The following is a 21,549-nucleotide window of genomic DNA, read 5'->3' as shown; positions in this document are numbered from 1 at the left end:
AAAACCAGACACTCACGGGAAGAGGAGCAAAATGCACAAAGAGAGATGGCAGAGAGACGCAGAATGAATACCAGGTAACAGCATAATGCAGACTGACATGGAACTAAACAGACCACGCAACAGAGAGGACAGGAAAACACAGGGCTTAAATACACGGGGAGTAATCAGGGAATGGGCCACAGGAGGGAGACACAGCTGGGAGCAATTAGGCTAACGAGACAGGGGAGAGGTAAAACTGAACACACTGACATGAGACATGAACTTTCAGAATAAAACAGGAAACTAACAGACACAGAGAACCAGACAGGACACTGAACTTGACAGGCAGACTCATGAGCAGACACAATAACACCATGGACAGACAGAGGGAACACAGAGAAGTGGGAGCAGACAGGCAAAGAACAGAAACCTAACAAATGGCAAAATCACAACAGAATACACACTCGGAATGAACAAAAGCATAAGGAAACACAAAACCCTGAGTCCTCAGACTCAGGACCATGACATTTTTAAGACCAAAATGTGTAGTTCTACTTATGTGAAGCATGTGTGTATTTCTTCCACCTCTGGCTTGCATTTGCATTTTACACAGCTTCCCAAGTGTTTCAGAATTGGGCTTGTATAATAAGAGTAAAACACTAACAGAGCTTGACTGTTTTTTTTCTGTAATAAAAAACAGTTACTTTTTTGTGGTTTCACAGTGATCAAAATATTTGTTTTACTGGCTTCTCCCTTTTCATTTGTAAGTACAAAGGTAGTTACTCACCTTTCTTCAAATGTGTACCAGATAAAAGCGCTCAGCAGACACCCCAAACAGAGGAGATTGGCCATCATCGAGAGCTGTTTCCTCATGTCTCTCCAGTGGTTCACATTTCACAGCACTCAATTTCATTTCACCTTATATATTTTTCCGGGTACTTCCTGTCTGTCTGGTTTGGCTGCCTGTTGCTGCTGTTGCTCGTTTCCATGTTTGTGTGTATGAAGGGGTGTGTGTGTTAGTGATGTGTGGAGCCGGGTTTTTGTTTTCTTTCTCTCACCCTCTCTCTTGCACTTTTTTTCCGTGTCACTCCGCACGCGAGCCTTGTGCTTTGTTACACTGGCGGTAGCATAGAAACAAAGGAAAAGAGAGCCAGGGACAACAATGTCACATTAGAAAGGTATAGTAATCATCCACTAGTGATGGGATTTCCGGCTCTTTCGGCTTGGCTCACTAAAAAGAGCCGGCTCTTCCGGCTCCGAACCAGCTCTTCAGGTTGTTTTGTTGCTTTAATTAATTTATTATTAACAATAATATAAAATTATGCACAAAAGGAATTACTAATGTTAAAAAACGTGGTTTTATTTATATATGTTTATATATAAATATTTACAGTGGCCCCTCGAGACAAAGCACGTACAAACTCCAAAACACATTTCTAGCATTAACTGAACTTCCAAAACAAAGCTACCTCGCTTAAATTACACAATTGAAAGCATATGTGTATGGCTTGCACTCATATATATTCAAATAATTTTAAAAAAAGTTCATTTACCTGTTACTACCACACACCAAATCCGGTAGCCACTAGCTCAACACTGCGCCTAGCATCCTGGAGCACTTCTGTTGTGTTTTGTACGTGTTTTAGAGTTTGTACGTGCTTTGTCTCTAGGGTCCACCTTAAATATACTTTTATTTATTCACTCCACATAAAATGTAATAAATAAATCATATAATACAAAAACCAACTATTCACAGTTCAACTTTAAACTATTTAAATTTTCAACTTTTTCCTTTTAATCAAATTTAAAGTGAAACTATGCCGGCTTGTACACATACACGAGAGACACGAGAGTTCTTCTTTACTGATGTTTACTGTGCTTCTCTTAACGTACAGGTACACCGTAGAACTGGTGAATACAAATGTACAAGAAAATTATATTTCAGCATTAAAACATATTACAATATAAAATTCACAAAATATAAACAAACATACCACTTTGGCCTGCAAGTAGACAAACCGGTGTAATTGGAACTTAGGACTTATTTCTTCTTTAACATTCACACGGCTAGACCGTCACCATGAGCAGCTTCTCTGACCTTACTTCCCAAAACAGGAAGTGACCTCTGCCCTTACCTTATACCTTATACCTTATACTTACAAAATTAACCGGCTATTTTCCATGTATCAAATTAACTGTACACCAACCAATCCGGTAGGCAAAAAAAGGAAAATGTTAACATGCTCAACACAAAAATAAAACATACAAAATAAAATGCGTTAGTTACATTATCATTATCACAGGACAGCATTGTGCCATCACGCACCAGGGTGAGTTATAACAATGACAAACCCTGGTTTACTCCTAAACTCAAAAAGCTGTGGCTGGAAAAGAGAAAGGCGTTCAGAAGCGGAGACAGGGACTGCTACAGAGAGGCCAAGTACAGGTTCACTAAAGAAGTGGACATTGCTAAACATCAGCACTCTGAGAAGATGCAGCAGCAGATCTCAGAGAATGACTCGGCCTCTGTGTGGAAAGGTTTTAGGAATATCACCAACTACAAGCCTAAAACCCCCCACTCTACTGATGACTTGCTCTTAGCCAACACCCTTAACGACTTTTACTGCCGTTTTGACGAGCCATCAGGCAGCCTTCACACCTCCAACGGCCCCAACAATAGAGGCACTTTGGACACTAATTCCCCCACCTCTCCCCCCTCCATAGAGCCATCACCACCTTCAAACTTTTCACCTACAACACCCCCCTCCTCACCCCACACAAAAGAGGATTTCACACCACCTCCTCCCACCACAACTCTTCATATTCATGAAGCAGATGTGAGGAAGCAGTTTAAGAGTCTGAATGCTCGAAAAGCTCCCGGCCCAGACGGTGTGTCTCCTGCCACCCTCAGACACTGTGCAAACGAGCTGGCCCCAGTGTTTTCTGGCATTTTCAACTCCTCACTGCAGGCATGCCATGTGCCTGCCTGCTTCAAGTCCTCAACCATAATCCCTGTCCCCAAGAAACCTAGGATCACTGGACTAAATGACTACAGACCCGTGGCTCTGACATCTGTGGTCATGAAGTCATTTGAGCGCCTGGTTCTCTCCCATCTCAAGACCCTCACGGCCCCCCTCCTGGACCCCCTTCAGTTTGCATACAGAGCCAACAGGTCTGTAGATGACGCCATCAACATGGCCCTACACTTCATCCTGCAGCATCTGGACTCCCCAGGAACCTACGCCAGGATCCTGTTTGTGGACTTCAGCTCTGCCTTCAACACCATCCTTCCAGACCATCTCCGAGACAAGCTTTCCCAGATGAATGTGCCTGATCCCATCTGCCGGTGGATCACTGACTTCCTGACGGACAGGAAGCAGCACGTGAGGCTGGGAAAGAATGTCTCGGAATCTCGGACCATCAGCTCCGGCTCCCCTCAGGGCTGTGTTCTTTCTCCTCTGCTCTTCTCCCTGTACACCAACTGCTGCACCTCCACCCACCAGTCTGTCAAGCTAATCAAGTTTGCAGATGACACCACCGTTATTGGACTCATCTCGGACGGGGATGAGTCTGCCTACAGGAGGGAGGTTGAACGTCTGGTGTCCTGGTGCAGCCACAACAACCTGGTGCTGAATGCCCAGAAGACAGTGGAGATTATTGTGAACTTCAGGAAGCACACAGCCCCACTCCCCCCCATCATCCTGACTGACACCCCCATCACCTCTGTGGACTCATTCCGCTTCCTGGGTACCACCATCACCCAGGACCTGAAGTGGGAGCCCACCATCACCTCCGTCATCAAGAAAGCCCAGCAGAGGATGTACTTCCTGAGGCAGCTGAAGAAATTCAACCTGCCAACACGGACGATGATGCAATTCTACACTGCAATCATCGAGTCCATCCTCACCTCCTCCATCACCGTGTGGTACGCTGGAGCCACTATCAGGGACAAACAGAGACTGCAGCGTGTTGTGCGCTCTGCTGAGAAGGTGATTGGCTGCAGACTCCCATCTTTGCAGGACCTGCACACCTCCAGGACACTGGGGCGTGCAGCTCGGATCTCAGCTGACCCTTCTCACCCTGGATACAGTCTGTTTGACCTGCTCCCCTCAGGCAGGAGGCTCCGGTCCAGTCGCACCAGGACCTCTCACCATAAGAACAGTTTCTTCCCCTCTTCTGTTGGACACATGAACAATAAACGTACGACTGTTCCCACCACTAACACATGACCCTACGCTGTGTTCACTGCATCACTCCATGTTTGGCACTGATCACCACCTGCACTCATGTATATATCTTTCTACGTAGCACTTTTAATTCTTATTCTCATGTATATATCTCATGTATATCTCATGCATATATCTCTACATAGCACTTTTAATTCTTATTCTTACTTTTATTTTTTCATGTCTATTTAAGCGCAATTTATGACAGTATGTTTGCACTGAAGCGCCGCAGCAATTTCCTAATGTTGTAAACCTGCTCAACATTTGGCAATAAACCCTTTCTGATTCTGATTACAAGAGCTCCGCCTAGTGGTCAAATACTAACATTTCACCAACTGTTACAGAAACAACACAAAACACTGCAAATCACAACACAATTAAATACAAATTAAAATATGAAAACAAAAAGAAGATGCATATTCTCTGTCATATGGGCCCGCATGAATAAACTTTCTGAATCCTTTATCATCCACAACTGAAAATAGACCTGGAAAAGCTTATTCACGCCTTTGTGATCTCTAGGCTGGACTACTGCAACTCCCTTTATTTCGGTCCTCATTCTGCCCTTCTTCATACACTGCAAACTGTTCAAAATGCGGTGGCACGCCTTCTGACCGGAACTGGGAGGTTTGCCTCTATTACCCCTGTTCTAGCTGACCTGCACTGGCTAGCCATTAAATGCCGCATCCAATTTAAAATACTGCTGCTTACTTTTAAAATTATCAACAACACAGCCCGAGCTACCTTATCGAACCCCTTAGATCGTACAATCCCGCTAGAGCACTAAGATCATCTGCTCAGTTACTCCTGGTGCAGCCAAGATCTCGGCTGAAGTCTAGAGGTGACCGTGTGTTTGCCTTGGCTGCACCAGATTTATGGAAGAACCTTCTTATTGCTATCCGCGTGTCTGATTCTATCCAATCACTTAAATCACGGTTAAAAACCTATTTATTTAACCTTGTCTTTCCTGCTCGTTAATCTCTGTATCTGATCCCTAGACTTACTCTATTTTACCGTTTATATACACTTTTTTATGGTTTTGTGCTTTTTTACTTGATATTCATTTTATGCTATTCCTGTGTATTAGTGACACTGACCTGTTAGCAAACTTGGTACTTTGCTATGGTCCTATAATATTTATAATATTTATGTCTTATTTTCTGTCTTTTATGTGAAGCACTTTGGTATGCCGTTGGTTTTTAAATGCCGGTTAATTGTTTGAAATTGTTCAGGATTGCAAAAGCCTTGCTGTGCAAGTTTAAAACAATGAGGGTGGAGCACGCAGTTGCTGAGCTCCGGTGTAACCGGCCAAGATAGGCCTAAGGGTCCGCTGTTGCTGGCTACTTCAGAAAATAGGCGCGACCCTGCTCGACTGGTACATCTGCGGGGCTTTTACCTTCTCGGGGAATTACAAAAACGCTTTTGCAATCCTGAACAATTTCAAACAATTAACCGACTGTTAATTGTCTGTGCGACTGGTTTTAGAAGTATGACTGCAGCGTTTATTTTCTAAAGGGCTGAATGTTATTTGCGACCATGTGTCGTGTTAAAAACTACTCTGAAACCACGAAACCCCTTACAGAAGAAATTCTCGTTTGATCCGTTTGTAAATAAATCAAATGCTTGCATCGCTGCATGCTGTGACATCAGAATTACAAAATGAGTGTGATTAAAACAATTAGTTTGAAAGAGCGATACTGGCTGCTTTGGGGGAAAAGGTGACATCGTGTGCAACGTGTTTTAGAAGTAGCCCAATAGCTACAATTTATTTTCTAAAGGGGCTGAATATTATTTGCGACCGTTTACTGTGTTAAAAAACTAGCTGGCTCTGTCTCCCTCTTAGTTCAACATTCTGAAATCCCGATTTTTAAATAAAATGATCGCATCAACCCCTGAAAGAAACCCCAGTAGATGCGTAAAAACTAGTTACATTAAAACTAGTGGTTTGATTAAATGAAACGCTTGTGAACAGGCTGAAATTACCCGTACAGAAGAAATTCCCACTTGTGCCGTTTTTAAAATAAAATGCTTGCATCGCTGCATGAGGAGACACAGTGACGGTCCTAGCCTGTTTGGCGCCCTGGGCGAACACTCCCTCTGATGATTCTCATGTATCCTGAATGTTTCAGGATACATGAGCTGCCATTATCCAATGACACATCTGCTTACCTGTATCTTTTGCTCATTTCTCCTCCTCTTCTTTTCTCTTTTTTCTAAACTGAGCACCTGATGGCTTTGAACTTTTCTTGTCCATCTTCAATTGGCTTCAATTTTGCACTCCAGTATGAACACCCATCCCCCAACTCGAGGATCACCACAACATAACCTAATAAACCTACGCCTTATTTCACAGATTTGCTTTGTCTAGAGTTTATTTCTGGGATTTCACACAACCCGGGATTCAAATCATGAATCCATAATGGACTTGGATTTACAATATTATGAATGAAATGTGCTGTATTTGGAAGCAGGGCAAACCGTCCGTGTCGCCCGTATCAAAAACCGCTACTGGCTATAGCCCTGCCCTGCTGCATCAGTGACAACTTGTTAGGTGGCTCTTCCACCTGTGAGCAGCTCTCAGGAGGGAGAGCAGATAGTTTTTGAGCTTAACTGAGCAGCAACAACTCCACAAACCAGAGATGGCAGAGTTAATTTTAAAGTTTTTTTCTTTGCTTTTTTTGTCATCGTGTATCTTGATTATTTTGAATTTATTAGACAATAGGATAAAAAGCATCAGGTGGGTTGTGTTTTTATATGTTGACTCATGAAAAACCTATGATTGATTTAATCTGTTTACTGGTAAATTATTTTTTTATTTCTGTAAAGTTTTTCAAAGAAACACACACTTGTCTCACTAATTATCTTATGTTGCTTCTGTTTCCCTTTTGATTCAGCTGGTCAACCTTCATAGAAATAGATGACAGTGAATCGGAAGACTTTGTGCTTGAGAGGTACAGGGCATACTGGGAAAGAAAATTAAAATCAGGACCACCACATCCTGACTTTGAAGCAGAAATAGCAGAAATAGCAGATTCAGCAAAAAACAACACAATACAACGCATTGTAGCTGAGACCCCCATGGCTCTCCTCTACAAAAAAGACTTCAAGAAGCTTCCTCGGTGGGATTTTGAAGATGTTTACAGCAAAGATACTCAACATAGACGACCAGTAAGCATGTTAAGACAAGATATAGTAAAAACAGTCGAACGTATTAACTTTATGGATGTGAGCCAGCATAGCTGGAGTCATACCAGCCATCTGCATGATGCCTGACATTTCAGTTTCTGTCTTTTTGGCTTCTTGACGTATTGCTTTTGCTTTTTCATGATTTGTTTCAAGTCATTCATTTTTAACTTGTTTCATCATTTCATATTTTTTTTATGATTTTCAGACATGTGCTCAGTCTCTACGAAACACTCAGGATGAGAAATTCAAGAAGGCTTTTCTTCCTAACATACGTTTGTTTCTGCACAAAGACAACATTAACATGAGCGAGTGGAATCGCCTTTCACATTTCAACAGTCCTTTTGGGTTTATGAACTACAAATATGATGGTAGGTCTTTATGAAGCTGATATTGGGTCAGTATTGTGTGCCAGACTGAAGAATGACAGAGTAATATACATCTATTCTCTGACTGGATTTTTAAACACATATGTAGTTTTATGAGATATGTTTAAACAGCCAATGAAATAACAGCACGTCAATGCATTTAGGAATGGATGAATGGAAAAGATGGCGTGCTGATATAAACCTAACTCTGGACTACTTAATAAAAAAAACATGAAGCAATTATTTTAAGTGAGATACAGTTAAAATATATTAATTCAAATATTTATTTATTCAAATAATTAATCATTAAGGAAAATGTGATTGGTATAAACTGAACATATACCAATCAAACAAAAGCTTACATTTAAAATCTACTTAACTAATCTAATTAACTAATGTAAACAGATTAGTTAAAGTATGCATTTTAGGCATTTTTTGTTATTTTGAGTGAATGAAGACTTATGAGAGACAATCGAGCGACTGTTTTGGTAGTCGCTCTATTGTAATTTAACAGAGAACTATTTTGTCTGGAAATTTTCAAGTGCCGAATTTAATGTGGTTCGATATGAAAGAGTTTACACATCATGAGAGTGTTGGGATGAATCATGCTATTTTTCAGGTGATGTATTATATTTTCTGATGGTGGCTATAAAGATTTAGTTGTTAATATCCATCGATTCAAACTATATGCTACCTGCATCATATTGTCTTGTTTGAGACATCGTTATAAAGACATACATCTTTTAAATATGAAACATTAGTTTAAAGCAAACTAACAAACCTCTTCTCTACTCATACAGCAACCATAAAACAATCACAGAATGTGTATTCATGTTTTTCTTTTGGTTTGCAGATGTGATGGATTCAGTGAAGCTGATTCCAAAGCCAAATAAGCCACTGCTTCTCCCAAAACCAGGTGGTGATGGCTGTGTGCGCTGTGCTGTGGTAGGTACTGGAGGAATCCTGAACGGCTCAAAGAAGGGAGTGGAGATCGATGGCCATGATTACGTTTTTCGGTAAGACAAAAAAAACCCAAGCAAACCTGTTAGAGATTTTCTACATTATACATTATAACCAAATCTCTATAATACAATATAATCAAGTAAGCCTTATATTCTAACCAAGTAAGCCTTATATTCTAACCAAGTATGCCTTATATTTTGTGTGTTCATATATTTTCACATAACCAAGCCTATTGTTGAAGAATCACCTAACCAAGTCTATTGTTAAAGGAAAACTGATGCATTCCTTACCTCAGTGTCTGAGATAATTGACAGCATGATATAATGATGCATTCTTTTCCTTTAGTGTCTGTGATGTCAGATAAAGCATGATATACTTCTGTATTCTTATCCCAGTGTGTGAAAGATCAGATAAGCTGATTTAATGTTTAACCTCTTCCCTGACAGTTAAAAGAGGAAGTACTATGTAACCCATTTTTGCCTTATAAATAAAACACCCCGAGCACAGGCTCGCTTGCTTTATTTATAAGGCAAAAATGGGTTACATAGTACTTCCTCTTTTAACTGTCAGGGAAGAGGTTAAACATTAAATCAGCTTATCTGATCTTTCACACACTGGGATAAGAATACAGAAGTATATCATGCTTTATCTGACATCACAGACACTAAAGGAAAAGAATGCATCATTATATCATGCTGTCAAACATCTCAGACACTGAGGTAAGGAATGCATCAGTTTTCCTTTAACAATAGACTTGGTTAGGTGATTCTTCAACAATAGGCTTGGTTATGTGAAAATATATGAACACACAAAATATAAGGCATACTTGGTTAGAATATAAGGCTTACTTGGTTAGAATATAAGGCTTACTTGATTATATTGTATTATAGAGATTTGGTTATAATGTATAATGTAGAAAATCTCTAACATTTCCCTCCTGATGTTAATATATTTCACAGGTTTATATCAATGCATAGTCACTTGTTAAATCACATTTTCAACTTGCATGTCATTCAGTGAAGTATCTAAACATCAGCTCTGTTAAGACTATAATAGAGATTCTCCACTCTGTCCTCCATATTTAGCATATCATACTGGCGATAGGGATCCTCCATATCCCTCTGGATCAAGGCAAAATTTCCTAAAGTACGGTTAAACATACTCATCACCATGCGTCTCAAACAAGGAATAATGCAAGCAGCAAAAATGCAAAATAGAAACATCATAGTACATAGGGCCAACAGGCCTTTAATCAGCAAAGATTTCCAGGAGCCGCTCAGCAACCAGTCCCACCAGCCTTGCTCATTGGTTACGTAGTCCTGTTGCTGAGCGTCTCTTAGTTGTTTCAGAACATTCAAAGCATTTGTCATGTTTAATGAGTGTATGTTGTCAGGTATGTAAGTACAACATGTCTTGTTAAACAGTATGCAGAGACCTCCTTTCTCTGCAAGAACAATGTCCAAAGCTACTCGGTGTTGCATGACAGTGATGCGGATTGCATCAATTTCTTCATTCTGTGATTTGTCAATGCGGGTGGAAGCATTCAAAAACAGTCCAAAGCGATAGTCTAAAGTCTCTATTCGTAGTGCGTGCTTTCCTACTCCTGTCCAAGGAAACAGAGCGTGGATTACCTTCTCGCCAGTGTTCCAGAGTTTGAAGTTCTCTGGCACGTCTGTTGATTTAGGTTGACTGTCCCATACCCTACTCCTCCATAGGTTGCGTTGCAGTTGCTGGTATGGCCCAGGGGGTGGCGTCCTTGCCCTGCCGCTTGGTAGAAGCACAGAGGATGCCACTTCTCTGTATGGGTCATAAAAACAGGGAAAGGGACAGAAGCATTTCTGTTTTTTACTGTCATATCTACCCAGAATTTGTCGTCACAGGTTCCATTCTTCAGGCCTTTTGCACCTGGGAGTGAAGCTTTCATGCCGATTGCAAAGTGTTGTCTTCCAATGCTGGCAAAACTTGCTGCACATTCACTTTGCCAGTGACTGTTCATCATGCGACCATATATGGTGGGGTAGACTGAAGTTGAAGGCATGTGAGAACAGACATAACATTCTTTTTCTTCTATGGTGTTGTATAGGTATCGGTACCAGGCATTGTTCATCCAAGGGTGGATGTGATCTTGGGACATCTCAGTTAGATGGGAATTGTCATGGGTCCACCTCTTGAGACGGGGAATAGTTGGTGTTATTCTGTGGGCTCTTCCAGGTATCAGCCAGAAGAGCATCACCCCTAAGATGATGCCGGCCACCAGACAGATCAGGCGGCACATGAACCGTTTCCGTTGAAAGTGACAAGCACTTAAGCATAACAGCTTTGGGGCTGGGGCTGGTGGCTCTTCTTCTTCTAGATTCATCATGCTGGCTCTCTGCATTCCAGGCGTCCCCGGTGTTGTCATTGGTTCCCCCGACTCTCAAGTGATCCCCTGGTGAAGGAAAGGGCCGATTGGGTATACCCCGCCCTTTACCTTCTCGCCAGTGGTCTCCTCACTTGGAGCCCGGGTGTGCCTGGTCGCCCTGAAGAACAAACACATAATAAAGAGTGACCCATCCCACCAAAGAGAGGAACCAATGACAACACCGGGGACGCCTGGAATGCAGAGAGCCAGCATGATGAATCTAGAAGAAGAAGAGCCACCAGCCCCAGCCCCAAAGCTGTTATGCTTAAGTGCTTGTCACTTTCAACGGAAACGGTTCATGTGCCGCCTGATCTGTCTGGTGGCCGGCATCATCTTAGGGGTGATGCTCTTCTGGCTGATACCTTGTCTCAAAACTGTGGGGCGAGTTACGGTCCAAAATTTCAGGCGGAATAATAATAATAATAATAATAATAATAATAATAATAATAATAAATCCGAGCAATAGTAATAAGTGTGCCTTTTGGCATAGGCACACTTAAATATATAAATTAAAGTTGAAAATAAAATAACTGTACAACAAAATACACAATACACAGTATAGAACTATATAAGAATGTATGAAGAAATATAAATAAATAAATATATACACAATAACAGCAGCTGTACAAGTATTAACTGGAAATGAAGAATATAGTGACCAGTGTTGTGCAATCCACATTATGTCTTGTGCAGTGCAAATATGCTTAAAGTGATTTAAGTGATGAAGTGAAAACAATGTCCAGATTGTCCAGTGTGTGTAAGAACTATATGTGTGGGTCAGTACTGTGTAGTGGTGTGATTGAGAGACCGTATCGCCTGCGGGAAGAAGCTCCTCCTCAGTCTCTCTGTGTTGGTCTTCAGGGAGCGGAATCGCTTTCCTGACCTCAACAGAGAGAACAGTCTGTTGTTGGGATGACTGAGGTCCTTCACGATCTTCCTGGCCTTGGTCCAGCACCGCCTGCTGTAGATTGAGTGCAGGTCAGGGAGCTCGGAGCGGATGGTGCGCTCAGCTGATCGCACAACCCTCTGTCGAGGGTCAGCAACCTTTAACACCCAAAGAGCCATTTGGACCCGGTTTCCACGCAAAAAAAAACACTGGGAGCCGCAAATACTTTTTGAAATCTAAAATGAAGATAACACTGTATATATTGTTTTGTTTTGTTTTTTACCTTTATGCTTTGTGTGAACAACTAAAGTAAGTAAAGTTTATTTATTAAGCGCTTTTCACAGACAGGCAGTCACAAAGCGCTGCACACAAATATTAAAATAAACAATACAATCAATAGACATTATACACAATGTAAAAGATCAAATGCAAATAATGTAAAGAATATAAAATACGTAGATCAACAAAAAGCTTGTTTGAACAGAAAAGTTTTTAACTGCTTATTAAAAGATTCCACAGAGCAACTAAGGTGTGTTTCTTATGAAATCCATGAAATGCTACAGAGAAAATTACATTTTATTTATGTAATTAACACATTTTGAACTCTTAAAGAAATATAACAAAAGGAAAGACACCCAGCTGAATTAAAATGATCCACACATTTAGACTTTTCATCACCACTTTACGGTAACATACTGGCGTCACTGTTGCCAGCGTCATACCGTGACGCCGTGTTACGGTAGCTTACTGTTCTGCAGGATGATACCGTTTTTTGCTGGAGTAGTATAATACTCTTGGACAAATTATGGTAACGCACCGTAGCCTTTTTTACGGTATCTCACTGGCGACAGTGACGCCAGTGAGATACCGTTATGTCGTAAATTACGTCAACAAAGTAACATCATACTGTGATACTACCGTTTATTCACGGTATGTCACTGTAAGCCCGCTGCAAGGTAATAAACTGCAACATATTAACCAGTAACTCACCGTTATCACGCATCATCAGTACCAAAAATATTCATCTCTGCTAGAGGATACCGTGTCCCAACAGGCGGTCATTTACTGTTTAACAGGTAATTTACCGTAATTTCAGTTAACAGTAACATACTGTAAGAGACTGGAGGGTTCCAAAAAAATTGGATGGATGGATAGATAGATACACACACACACACACACACACACACACACACACAAAATATAATTCATGTGCTTTACACCACTTTATTTCAATTCTGATTTTTCCCTGCTGAAATACACATTTCCAAAATCAAAAACTGAAAAGAACTGAAAACATATTTTCATTGAGGAAGCACTTGTTTTTACTAAACCATGTAATCCATTATTTTCTCAGATGGTTGTACAAACATTAACGATATTATGTCATATCCATATCATGGCAGACAACATATGCTCAAGTGTTGGGTTTTCTTAGTTATATTTTTTAGGGTCTTAAACCTACAATGTGAAGTGCCTTGGCATTCATTTTGGTGGCACCATACAAATAAACTGAATTGTAATGAATATAATATCAAGCCCCACACTTCTGCCTTTATATACACTTTGTCCAAAATACTGGCTCACACCACCAAATCATTGCACAAAACAGGGTCCACAATGACATGGATGATCGTGTGTGGTGTGAAGGAACTTGACTGACCTGCACTGAACCCTGATCTTGCTTTGTGGACTGAGTTCATTGATTTGTAGGGTGAGCCAATACATGTGCCAATTAAAGTGTAAGTAGCTGAAATAATTTTTAACAAACGGGTAAAAGAAGGAAAAAAAATCAAAACTGGTGCACTCAAAAAACCTATTGGACAGAGACAACGTCTTGCAAGATGGCAAGAGAGCTTGTCTTCATTGTTGCTGGTCTTGTGTAAATGTCCAGAAAGCATGGGCCATGGATCATCTGTGGAGACATGGGTAACAACACATTGGTCACTTAAATTATACAAGAAATTCACTAAAAATGGCAAAAACAGTTACCTAATTTGAAGTTCTCCACTCAAATTCGGTAAGCCGCTGGAGGAAAGTTGTGACATGAGGGTTAATGTGAACAACCTTTCGCTTTACAGTGGTCCCAGTCCTTCTGCTTGTCCCACACTTGGAGGTACATTTTGTTCCCTCTTCAGGGTTTATCCTTACAAAAAACCTTGCACACGCTGACTCCTGGTATTCCAGGTTCAATACATAGAATGAACCAAAGAAGATTACACGCCCCTCTGGACTCACCATCCAGCAGGTGGCGGTCATTGAACTTTGTCCTTAAATGTATAGGGGCAACATGTTGTCATTATGCAACATAAAATAATTTCAATACTTCACTTCTTCACACTGTCTAGATAGTCATAAAGCAAATAGCTATGTACAGTTAATTATTAATGGCCTTATGTACATAAGTCCGTTTTAACATATTATAATTGTACATAATTGGGAATTATTCTGCACATTAAACACACCTAACAAACAGTCAGCCCAGTTAAATTACCGGAGATGAATCAACTGTATGGTTATTTTGGAGTTTATAGTTTGTGCTGCTGTTAAACTTTACAGTATTGACTTCAGTATTTCTGCTGTTGGTGTAGCTAGACTACTATGTTGATCAGTAATATGTAATGTGAAATTTGATATTGTTACTTTGCTGGATTCACTGAGACACATGTCCAACAACCTTGGTTTATAAAGGAAATTACATAAATTTGAGCTAACAAAACAGAGACTGGATACCTGTGTCCACGAAAAGCTCCTGTGCCAAACAGAAATTTTAATATGGTCTAATCAGCTCTATTTCATAAATGACTTCTTACCAAGAATAATCAGCCTTGGGGTGCTTGGCAGGCTTTTAACGTGCAAACTGAACAATATAAATTTGCGTGCACTGAAGCCACAAAATTTAGAAATACACATAGTTGCAAAAAGTTCAGTGACCAATTACCTTTCCTAAATGACAAATGCAATGCAAAAAATAAGAGTATTGTCAATAGGGACCGATTCCCAGTTTTTACATGATCAAAATTATTCACAAAAGGCTTCAGTAAACAGAAAATGTGTGCCGACAAGAGAACAGTGCACAAAAATAAAAAGATATTTGAGCTCGACGCTTTAATGGGTTTAACATGACTTAGTCAGCACTCCGCACCGTACAGGTAGTACAAGCACACCTTAAAACACTGACCAGCTAGCAGCTTTAAGCATTTGGGCGCAACCTCAGTAGTTCACCGATACACCTGTTGCAAACGTCCAAGTTTCTATCAAGTCTCATAAATCCATCGGCAACTATTACCTAACTAGTCTTTTGAGTCTCCACATTCATAGATATTGACATTTTGTCTTAGCATTTGAATGAAAATATCCTGGTAGGGTAGCTTAAAAGTCAAAACAAACAGTAATAAGAACGCATTTCGGACTTCTCTCGAATAAGTGAAAAAAACACTTACCTTCACACTGATTAGCTGGTTCCGATCCAACTTTAATGTGTCCCATGTCAGTCCGTTTTAGGGAAAAAGTGTTAAGTGGTTTCATTTAATTTTGAGATGCCCGCATGGACGAGCAATTTGGAGTCTAGCAGAGTTATCACGAATAGCATATGATCTTCAGATATAATCCAATCAACCTTGCATTTAACCCGATTGAACATCCAGTTACCTCTGACTACTTCTAAGTTGCACATGTTAACGGTCTCATCATCACTCTGTGCTGCAGTGAACTGGATCTGTGGCACAGAATAGTTGATGGTGATGTTGTTCTCCTGCTTTGCAGCTTTGAGTCTGAATTGCGTCTTATGCTGGGCAGACACTGTGCGAAGAGAAGCAGATCAATATTTTCTTGTTGTTGTTATTTTTTTATTTTTTGCCTGGTAGTGACCGAAAGAACGAGATCGCGGATACAAGCGGCAGAAATGAGCTTCCTCCGAAGGGTGGCTGGCCTCTCCCTTAGAGATAGGGTGAGAAGTTCGGCCATCCGGGAGGGGCTCAGAGTAGAGCAGCTGCTGCTCCACATCGAAAGGAGCCAGCTGAGGTGGTTCGGGCATCTGACAAGGATGCCCCCTGGGCGCCTCCTGGGTGAGGTGTTCCAGGCATGTCCCACCGGGAGGAGGCCCCGGGGCAGACCCAGGACACGCTGGAGAGATTATATCTCTCGGCTGGCCTGGGAACGCCTTGGTATTCCCCCGGATAAGCTGGAGGAGGTGGCTGGGGAGAGGGAGGTCTGGGCCTCTTTGCTTAGTACAACTGCTGTCATTCATGAAGAATGGAGGCTTCCATATTCATTCACTTCTGTACTGGCTTTACTCTTTCGATAGTCTATGACTATATAAATCTCGTATCAAAGAAACTGTTGTATTGATTTTAAAAAAATCTAAATAAAATGTTTATAAAATTCCACAAAAACAACATTTTTGTTTATTTTCTAACTACAAAAAGTTGGAACAGGTAAAAAAAAAAGGAAAATGAAGTTGGGCTAACCCCCCCCCCCCCCCAAACAGCTAGCTAACAAGTCAGTGAGATAATTGGGTATAAAAAGAGCATCTTGAAGAAGATGGACAGCAGTTCAACAACATACAAAACACTAAGTCTACAAATTATTGGAAAAATGTTTCTCAACGAAAAAACATAAAAGGTTCCTAGACTTACATCATTGTTTCTATAGAAAAATAATTATTTAGTCATTATTTGAATTCAATTCGATTGAGATGTGAAATGATGAATAGGATAGAGATGACACAGAACACCACAGTACCAAATAGTTATGGAGGTTTATTAGAATACAGACGGATGATGCACAGTTGTAAATATGGACAACTCTTTTTCAGATGTGTTGATGTCATCAAAGTGTAATATTCTTCTTAAAATGGTACATTTTTTCTGTGTTCCATTGTGTATAATATGTGGGTTTATCCGATTTGCAAATAACTGCAGTCTGATTTGATTTACACTTTACACAATGTTCCAGCATGTTTCGAATTAGAGTTGCTTTATGATGATACTTCACATGAAATTGCTCACTGTCCCACAAGCAGTTTATATATGGCAGATATTTGTAGTCAACACCTAGACATTGGTATTGCACTTTTAGCTAGCAACAACTGATAAAATGTATTCTTGTCTTGTCTGGCAGGATGAATGGTGCCATCACTAAGGGTTATGAGGAAGATGTAGGAAACAAAACATCGGTTTATGTTCACACAGCCCACTCCATCACGACATCACTTTACTTGCTCAAGAAGTACGGGTACAAATCTGCCCCTCATGACGAGGTACTTAAACTTCAAAGACAACAGTGTTGTATCGTACTTATTTTCCCTGCACAGAATAAACATAAGGGCTCCCCTTTTCCTTTTGACAGGGTATAAAATATGTGTTGATTCCAGAGGGGATGAGGGATTTCCAGTGGCTAAAGGCTCTTCTGAGAGGAGAAAAGGTCTCTGCTGGCCCATACCGCAATAAACTGTGAGTATAAAATGCAAAAAAAAGAAAGAAAATTAATCAAGAAATGTTTTCACCACTTTCAAAAAGTTGCAATTATCCCATTAAGGAATTAAGACTCCAACTGTATTTGTTTACGTCTTGTTTTGTTTTTTGAATCATGATGTAAATGTTTTGTACTCCCAAACACATATGTTTGTTTATTTTTCAGTAAATAAATAAACACTATAACCTTCTATTTTTCTATTTCTATTTTATGGGACACATAATGATGCCACTGAGGAGAAAGTTATTAAGATTATTTGTACTATCATACATTATCCTTTACAGTATTTATACAACAATTGGACAAAATAAAATATTAATCAATACAAATATATATATTTAATCTATTAATTTATTCAAAGTCTGTTATCTTAGGTCAACACTGTAACATAATATAATATAGAAAAAAAAAGAAAGAAAAAAAACATGAATTTAACCAAATTAAATTCAACCAGTTGCCATTTGTTTCACAAATGCAAATTTTGAGTGTACATGGAAGCTTTACCTGCATACATATAAAATGTTTGTGACATGTAATTTAAATGTATCTTTCTAATATGTCTTTTACAAATCAAAATATCTTCTGTGGCATATATGTGACTAACAAGTGTGCCATATTTCGTCTTCTAACCTCACCAGACCAAGGACCTACTATTCAGGGCAATACAATGAAAGTCGTTTCTACGTTCTGCACCAGGACTTCCTCCGATATGTGCGGAACAGGTCAGCCTGCAATTAACACCCTGTACATAGTATTTTTGTTAAAAAGGCTATGAATAGTTAGAAGAAAGCTTTCATGGCTACTGGATGGACTCACGCGCAGACAGTTCTTTCTTTGAGAACAAAAGGAGATTATTTATTTACAACAGGGATCACCTCAGTGCTATATATATGTGCAGTGAGTTGGGAGGGGGTCCAGGGAGAGAAGGGGGGGGGGGGGGTATCCACACACATGCTTCCTCTTCCACACAGTCACCGCCACAGCTCCTCCGCACACACGCACTCCTCTTCAGCCCCACTCGCTCTGAAACTCCACACACGCTGCCACACCCGTTTGTTGTTTACAGCTCTACCCCAGGAATGCAACCTTGTTAGCTAATTCAACCATACAGTTGGGATTCCTATTAGAAATGAACAATAAGGATGAGAAACAAGCAAAACATCACTGGAATAACTGTTATAAGATTGTAACTCAGACATGAATGTCAGCATGAACAGTCCTTGAATAATGTAATTATACAGTACTTTCCCCATTTACTTTGAAAATGGGAAATATTTGCAGCAATTTATTGAAACATGTGCAAACATACATAGACATACAATATATTAGACAAAATATATTGGTACAATTCTAACCAATCAATGTTTGGTGTGACCACCTTTATTTTTCAACACAGTCTGAACTCTCTCAGACAAACTTTCCTGTAATTCCTTTAAGTGGTCTTCAGGAGTAGGACTCCAGTCTTCTTGAAGAACATCAAGTAATTTACACTGAGTAATTTTCTATGCATGTGTTCTTTTACAGTGTGTTTGGGATTTGGAGGTTGCCTATTCTGCTGTCATAGAAGTGTAGCTCATTTTCCCCATGTGTATGCTTAATTGATGCTTCTTCTTCACTCACAGGTTCTTACTGTCACCTAATCTGAATAAAACATCCTGGTCTTTGGTCAGACCAACCAACGGGGCATTCACTGTCTTCTTGGCTCTGCACACCTGTGACATAGTGAGTTAAAACTACTTGAACTTTGTGTGCTTATTGCTGGTATTCACAGCTTTAGAAGCATTGACCTGGCAATTAACTCTAGAATGAGCAAGTCAACTTTCAGGAGCTTTCTCACACAGCCCAGATGAATCAGAAATAAGATGAAGAGTCAAAGACACCTTTCATGAAAAAGCACATTTTTACTCTGCAAGTTAAACAAAAGGTCCGCCCCATAGGGATTAATACAGTGCCACCCACCACATACTTCCCTTCATGAAACATAAGCGTTTTCACTGTTCTTGGTGTTTTAAATCCAAGAATAACTGGGATGAATCTGATGGATCCCAACCATCATAGCCTTTGCCTCTCTAACTTTGTCCTCAACCTGCCTTCCTCTTATTTTAATAAAAAGACACATACACACGTATAATCATAATATATTTCTCCTACTATTTCTCCTGCCTTTCTGTCTTCCTCAGGTCGATGCATATGGATTCATGACTGACGACTACGTCAAATATCCTAACTACTATGTTGAGAAAAACATGAGCAAAGTCATTTTCTACGCCAACCATGACTACATTTTGGAGAAGAATACATGGAAAGACCTTCATAACAGGAAAATAATCAGGCTGTTTCGAAGAACTGAGTCAAAAGCAAAGAACTAAAAGCAACGCTGACATGATCAAGATTTCTGATTACCAGATTTAAAAACAACTATGTGTACTTTCCAAAGACTGAGACAATATGTGATGCTCAGTTTTACTCATTATGGTAGCTGGTTTTATTTTTCTGCAACTCCTTTTGTGGTTTTATCAAAAGCAAAAGACGATCGAGCAGTAATATCTCATTAATGATGCAAACTAAACCATCCAAAGCAAAGATGCTATGATTATTATCACTCATGTTATTTTATTAAAGTGCATCTCTGTGGGTAAATTTCCATAGATTAAAATCAAGCATCGACAACAGCTGGGATTGAGTCAAGAGCATTAATGCAGATGAACTCTTTGCCTCTTTATTTTTACTATTGGTTTAATTTGGTCACATTGAAGGGGTTTTCAGCATAAATGGCAGTTTTATAAATTTTCTTGCATTTGAATACTTGATATTGTTTGGTTACTATTGGTTGCAGATTTTCAGTTTTCATTTATGCTTTTTCAGCTTATATATCAAATATTGACAAAAGAGTAATATGTAATCCAGGTATATCTGTATAATTATTTACGTCTGATGTGTTATTTAGCTTTAAGATAAATGCTGTTAATACCTGTTTGTGACAGCTGTAGTTACAGCTTTTACTTGTGGCACAATATCTTCATGTTGAAACCAAATAGCCAATTATATATTCCACCCCTGGAAAAAGGCATAATAACAAGATTATATTATTATCCTTTTTTTATTTGTTTGTTTGTTGGATTTTAGTGGTTGACTTTGCTTTTATAGTAAATTTAAATTTCTAGAGGTTTAATGGAGAAAAAAGCTGTGATTTTATTGTGGTGGTTTGTTTTGATGTTACAGTTTTTCTCTGTTATTTTATTTTCTTAATTAGTTCAAAAGTTGTATCTTTCAGAAAAATTATTTTTTGTGAAACACAAAATGTTCAGTCAAACACAACAAGTTTTGTATAGAGTTGTTTGATGTATCAATGACATCCAAAGACAGCTCAAATGATCTGTAACATCTGTGTACATTGTGCATGTAATTTTATGTAGGAAATAAAGCTGACTTTTGTGGGATGTGTTAATTTTGTATTTTATAATTTACTAGCATAATGTAAACATACTTCTATTTCTAGTTTGCTTAAAAGTTTTAACCTAAAATCACTGTGCCCTGTAGCATCCCTTATTTATACTTTATCTTTTGCTTTATGATTCTTTTCTTGCTGCTGCTCATTTCTGTTATCATCTCATCCTATTCACAGTTCTTCATCCTGCAATTCCCCTTATCCAGTGGTACATTTCCTCCTTTCCAAAATGTCCTAATAAGATGATGTCTCATCATTAGATATGTCTCTGTGCAGAGTCTGTGCCTTAAAATATAAAGCTCCTTGGGATCACTGGCATTGTGAACAGGTGCTAAATAAATTTAATGAATTGAATGTTAACATATTAGTCCATTAATTTAATGCATCTATGCTGTTTTTCTTTTCCCTTATGCAAGAACAGAACAGCATATCTCATTTTAAAATCAGCAGCACCTCAAAGGAAATCTAGGCAAAGGATATTATTATTTGAGCACGAGAAAGGGGAAATAAATTTGTCATATTTGTAAGCGATCTGTCACTCAAAGACTAAATGCATGTAATGTGAAAAGAAAATAATCCAGTCCATTTTTTTTTTTAGATCAGAAGCATAGTGTTATTTTTGT

The 21,549-nt window shown here is 39.4% G+C and overlaps 2 protein-coding genes across 8 annotated transcripts in view; one reads left to right on the top strand and one right to left on the bottom strand.

The window, feature by feature from the left end:
- Window positions 1-21,549, bottom strand: part of LOC309712742 (alpha-2,8-sialyltransferase 8F-like) — a 48,287-nt gene that overhangs the window by 14,199 nt on the left and 12,539 nt on the right. The window contains exon 1 of one of the 4 annotated variants that reach the window (XM_082543800.1): window positions 6,375-6,715. The exons of 1 other annotated variant lie outside the window; for it this stretch is intronic. In XM_082543800.1, the coding sequence (XP_082399926.1) occupies window positions 6,375-6,391 (17 nt within the window). In that variant the 5' untranslated portion in view covers window positions 6,392-6,715. Of the gene's footprint in view, window positions 1-16; window positions 382-766; window positions 1,023-6,374; window positions 6,716-21,549 lie in introns of those variants that run through there. 2 more of the 4 variants (XM_082543797.1, XM_082543798.1) reach the window with 2 other exon arrangements.
- Window positions 26-21,246, top strand: LOC309712741 (alpha-N-acetylgalactosaminide alpha-2,6-sialyltransferase 1-like). 4 transcript variants are annotated; one of them, XM_082543793.1, is made up of 9 exons: window positions 26-74; window positions 7,100-7,373; window positions 7,597-7,759; window positions 8,610-8,772; window positions 17,125-17,263; window positions 17,353-17,456; window positions 18,117-18,200; window positions 19,101-19,200; window positions 19,659-21,246. In XM_082543793.1, the coding sequence occupies exons 1-9, from the start codon at window positions 46-48 to the stop codon at window positions 19,845-19,847; spliced, it is 1,245 nt and encodes a 414-aa protein (XP_082399919.1). In that variant the 5' UTR covers window positions 26-45; the 3' UTR covers window positions 19,848-21,246. The 4 variants fall into 4 exon arrangements, with proteins under 4 accessions (XP_082399919.1, XP_082399918.1, XP_082399917.1 ...); XM_082543792.1 differs by lacking the exon at window positions 26-74 and adding an exon at window positions 6,724-6,942 and having other exon boundaries at window positions 8,673-8,772; XM_082543791.1 differs by lacking the exon at window positions 26-74 and adding an exon at window positions 6,724-6,942.

This window comes from Aulonocara stuartgranti (assembly GCF_965226115.1).
Source record: "Aulonocara stuartgranti genome assembly, chromosome: 8".
Lineage (NCBI taxonomy): Eukaryota > Metazoa > Chordata > Actinopteri > Cichliformes > Cichlidae > Aulonocara > Aulonocara stuartgranti.
The sequence above is the reverse complement of the archived record's forward strand: the minus strand, read 5'-3'. Positions and strand labels throughout refer to the sequence as shown.